The sequence below is a fragment of the Bos indicus genome, chromosome 4 (assembly GCF_029378745.1).
Source record: "Bos indicus isolate NIAB-ARS_2022 breed Sahiwal x Tharparkar chromosome 4, NIAB-ARS_B.indTharparkar_mat_pri_1.0, whole genome shotgun sequence".
NCBI lineage: Eukaryota > Metazoa > Chordata > Mammalia > Artiodactyla > Bovidae > Bos > Bos indicus.
The window spans coordinates 107041951-107046769 of record NC_091763.1 but is presented as its reverse complement, the minus strand read 5'-3'; the positions used below and the strand labels follow the sequence as shown (position 1 = coordinate 107046769).

At 43.8% G+C, this 4819-nt stretch overlaps 1 protein-coding gene across 1 annotated transcript; it reads right to left on the bottom strand.

The window, feature by feature from the left end:
* Nucleotides 1-1242: 1242 nt before the first annotated feature.
* Nucleotides 1243-2198, bottom strand: TAS2R40 (taste 2 receptor member 40). Its single transcript, XM_019959602.2, is given in 3 exon segments — nt 1243-1410; nt 1412-2033; nt 2035-2198. Coding segments are annotated over 3 exon segments (954 nt in total).
* Between the last annotated feature and the right edge of the window lie 2621 nt (nt 2199-4819).

Genomic DNA, 4819 nt, shown 5'->3' with positions numbered 1-4819 from the left:
AGTAAGTAGTGTTTGCTTGTCCAGCAGCCCCTCCTAGATACCCTGCCCCACCCTGCTAGTTCCGCCAGCTGATCCAGAACTGGTAAAGCCCAGGCACCGGTGCGCGTATATTGTCACAGACCCAGGAGGGGAGCAAAAGAGATGATCCTCCAGTCTGGCCTCTTTCTATTTTCTACTTCCTGCTCACATCACTCTTTACACTGTCCTTCCTTTCCTTTCTTCTCGAGTTGTCCCTTATCATTTGGAAACATATGATCCAAGCATCCAGTTGACCAGCCACCACCACCCACCTGCCACCCTCTGCTTCATCTTTACCTCCAACCAGACTCCTGAAAAGACTGGGCTTTACAAAACGCCTCACTGTTTTCATCTTTGCGTGATTTCTGGAAACTCCTGTGATCTGAGTGCCACCAGATCCTTAGCCTTTTGTTGTTGTTGTTTAGTCGCTCAGTTGTGTCTGACTCTCCTGTCACCCCAGGGACTATAGCCTGCCAGACTCCTCTGTCCTTGGGATTTTCCATGCAAGAATACTGGAGTGGGTTGCCTGCTATTTGAGTGGGTTTCCTTCTCCAGAGGGGTCTTCCTACCTGCATCAGCAGGAGGATTCTTTACCACTGAGCCACCAGGGAAGCCCAACCTTCTTTTAGCCAAGTCCAAAGGCTTTTTCTTCACTCTTCATTTTCCTTGAAACTTCTACACCACTTGAAAATTTGGGCCAGATTTTCTCTCCTGGATCCTCTTTATCTATAGGCATTCAGATGTCCCTTCTACCCCTTGAGATGCACACCATGCTTTTCACTAGCCCTCCTTTTTCTTGACTCTGGGTTAGTAGGGTTCCTTAAGTAGGGTGACCATATAATTTTTCATCCAGACCAAGCTATCCTTGGAAATGAAAGGATGAAAACTGCCAACAGGCGCAAACAGAGCTCATCCCAGGCAAACAGAAATATCTGGTCACCCTCTCCTTAAGGTTCAGTGGGGGAGGAAGCAGAGAAGATCTAAGGACAGCATGCAAATGACCATAGATTAAGGAGCTTTCATAAATCCATCTTAGAGTGGTTTAGCTACTTCTACTTAGAATCTCAAGTGAAAAAATTCAGCTTCACATTCATGAATGAATCCAGTTACCTGAGAAGTGTCAGAGCAGATTAGGGAAGAAAAGATGGGTGGGGAAAGAGGTCAAGGAGAGGAGAAGTCAGAGCTTGATTGGAGCAGATCCTGTGGTCCCCTGTGGGTTTGCCCTTACAGGTAGAGATGAACTTGGTGCTGAAACTGCTTCCATGCCCTTTTCAGCCCAGGGTTGCCCAAGATCAGTAGCACTGAGTGGCCAGCAGGGTAGGCAGCCATGATGATTTTGCATAAAATATTCCAGGAGCTGTTGGCGGCAAAGATGTTGGATATGGAAAAAAAACAGAGCAACTGCATTGAGAATGTAGAAAATGAGAAAATAGCTGATGGCTCTGATGGCCCCCAGGTGAGCCTCCATGCTGGGGTCCCTGGAGCCAGTGGCATTGCTTTTCATGTGGAAGGTGTGTCTTTTGAGAGAGATGATCAGCAGGGTGGCCACCAGCATAGACATGATCAGAGGGATGAAGATCCCCAGGTAAAGGGTGGTAACCAAGTTGCCCATGTTGGTCTCGGAGAAGTACACCTTCTCAGTGGAGTTGGAGGAGGGGATGGGGACGGAATTGTTCACATACACGTTGAATATACCTTTAGAGAAGGGAAAGCTGGAGCAAAAGGAGAAGAACAAGGACAGCCTCACAAGCCCAGGCATCAGCCACATGACCTTCCTTTTCATCACGGAGAACCACGGGTGAGTAAAGCTTGCGATTCTAAGACAATAGAAGATATTGAGCCAGGCAGCAAGCCAGAGGTTGGAGTAGTTCAGAAACATGATGATGGTTTTGAAAAGTATGTATACTCTTTTTTCATTGTAGATGACCCAGAACAGCAGACTGTACGTGTTTTCCAGCATCATCCAAATCTGTAGCAAGAGCCTGGAAAAGCTCAGCATGAGCAGAATGCAGTCCAATGGGGAGTCTTTTGCCTCTGACCCACTCGGCTCCATGGATGACGGTGATGAGGCCATTCCCAGCAATGCCAATGAGGCACTCTATTGCAGAGACCACCAAGGTGAAGACGATCTTAAACCTGGTCGTGTCTTTATCCATTGCATCTGTGTTCACTGTCACCATTCTCTTTGGCTCTGATGTTCAGATTTCTGCCTGAAGAACTGGTACCTTCTCTGCAACTGTCTGATCCTGACTCAGTGTAATTATGTTTTTTTCTTTCCAGTTAATGGTTATTGCCAATTTTTCTTCATTTGCTTGTCACGTGACCACAAGTTAGAGGCTTGAGATGCAAATGATGAGAGGATCTGGTTGCCGACTGTCTCCATTTTTCATCAAGACCCATTTGTCTTGGGCTTTCAGGAGCTCACTGGGAAAAAAAAAAATTTAGACAGGCTCCTATCCCAGCACCCTCCTACCTTACTACCTTTGTTGTTTCTTAGTCAATCAGTTGTGTCCGACTCTTTGTGACCTCATGGCCTGTCGCCTGCCAAGCTCCTCTGTACGTGAGATTTCCCAGGCAAGAATACTGGAGTGGGTTGCCATTTTCATCTCCAACCTACCTATCTCATTTAAGTCCATATTTTACTGACTTCACAGGGCAAGAGTCCCAGTTTAGGAATCACAGTCTCTTTTCCTTATCTCACAAGACTTGTTACCTGCTGAATTATCCATGAAAATGCGAACAGATTCTTTTGATCTGCCTTCTCCTGCTTCCTTTGTTAACTCCTTTACTTGGGGAGAGACTTTTTTCCTGTGGTTAGGTTATGAGTCAGAATTTCCCATCGGCTCATATCTGATAATTTTTACTTACAATCAAGTTTCTTTCAGAAAAGCTAGCTATTATAGTGTCCTCAAACAGTACTCAGAAAAGCCAAAATTGGATGTCATTTGGGTTAGAGACAAAAACTCCTATGTGACAGTTTTCATTGTTTGTGTGTTTATCACCAGTTCTAATTTACCAAGATCCATGTCACTATTTGTGTCTAGAATCAGGTAGAGTTAGCCCAGGAAGCCTTCAGAGTGTTGTGAAAATAGTGTTAAAGTTGGAAAATGTGACAAAACATTATTACTTGAAATTTAATTCCCTACTTTGTTGTCCTGGCTGTGTAACAGAATGAACTCTGGAACATATGTATGTGTATAAAATATGAAATATTTATAAATATATATGGGCTTCCCTGGGGACTCAGACAGTAAGGAATCTGCCTGCAATGTGGGAGACCCAGGTTTGATCCTGGGTTGGGAAGATCCCCTGGAGAAGACAGTGTCTACCCACCCCAGTATTCTTGCCTGAAGAATCCCATGGACAGAGGGGCCTGGTGGGCTATAGTCCATGGGATTTCAAAGAGTCGGATGTGACTCAGCAACTAATACCTTGACTTTCATAAATACATAAATCAATAAAATATACTATAAAGTATAATATAATAAAAGAAATAGAGGAAAACAACAGAATGGGAAAGACTAGGGATCTCTTCAAGAAAATCAGAGATACCAAAGGAACATTTCATGCAAAGATGAGCTCAATAAAGGACAGAAATGGTATGGACCTAACAGAAGCAGAAGATATTAAGAAGAGATGGCAAGAATACACAGAAGAACTGTACAAAAAAGATCTTCATGACCCAGATAATCACGATGGTCTGATCACTGACCTAGAGCCAGACATCCTGGAATGTGAAGTCAAGTGGGCCTTAGAAAACATCACCATGAACAAAGCTAGTGGAGGTGATGGAATTCCAGTTGAGCTATTTCAAATCCTGAAAGATGATGCTGTGAAAGTGCTGCACTCAATATGCCAGCAAATTTGGAAAACTCAGCAGTGGCCACAGGACTGGAAAAGTCAGTTTTCATTCCAATCCCAAAAAAAGGCAATGCCAAAGAATACTCAAACTACTGCACAATTGCACTCATCTCACACGCTAGTAAAGTAATGCTCAAAATTCTCCAAGCCAGGCTTCAGCAATATGTGAACCGTGAACTTCCAGATGTTCAAGCTGGTTTTAGAAAAGGCAGAGGAACCAGAGGTCAAATTGCCAACATCCGCTGGATCATAGAAAAAGCAAGAGAGTTTCAGAAAAAATCTATTTCTGCTTTATTGACTATGCCAAAGCCTTTGACTGTGTGGATCACAATCAACTGTGGAAAATTCTGAAAGAGATGGGAATACCAGACCACCTGATCTGCCTCTTGAGAAATTTGTATGCAGGTCAGGAAGCAACAGTTAGAACTGGACAGGGAACAACGGACTGGTTCCAAATAGGAAAAGGAGTACGTCAAGGCTGTATATTGTCACCCTGTTTATTTAACTTATATGCAGAGTACATCATGAGAAATGCTGGACTGGAAGAAACACAAGCTGGAATCAAGATTGCTGGGAGAAATATCAATAACCTCAGATATGCAGATGACACCACCCTTATGGCAGAAAGTGAAGAGGAACTCAAAAGCCTCTTGATGAAAGTGAAAGTGGAGAGTGAAAAAGTTGGCTTAAAGCTCAACATTCAGAAAACGAAGATCACGGCATCCGGTCCTACCACTTCATGGGAAATAGATGGGGAAACAGTGGAAACAGTGTCAGACTTTATTTTTGGGGGCTCCAAAATCACTGCAGATGGTGATTGTAGCCATGAAATTAAAAGATGCTTACTCCTTGGAAGGAAAGTTATGACCAACCTAGGGAGCATATTAAAAAGCAGAGACATTTCTTTGCTAACAAAGGTCCGTCTAGTCAAGGCTATGGT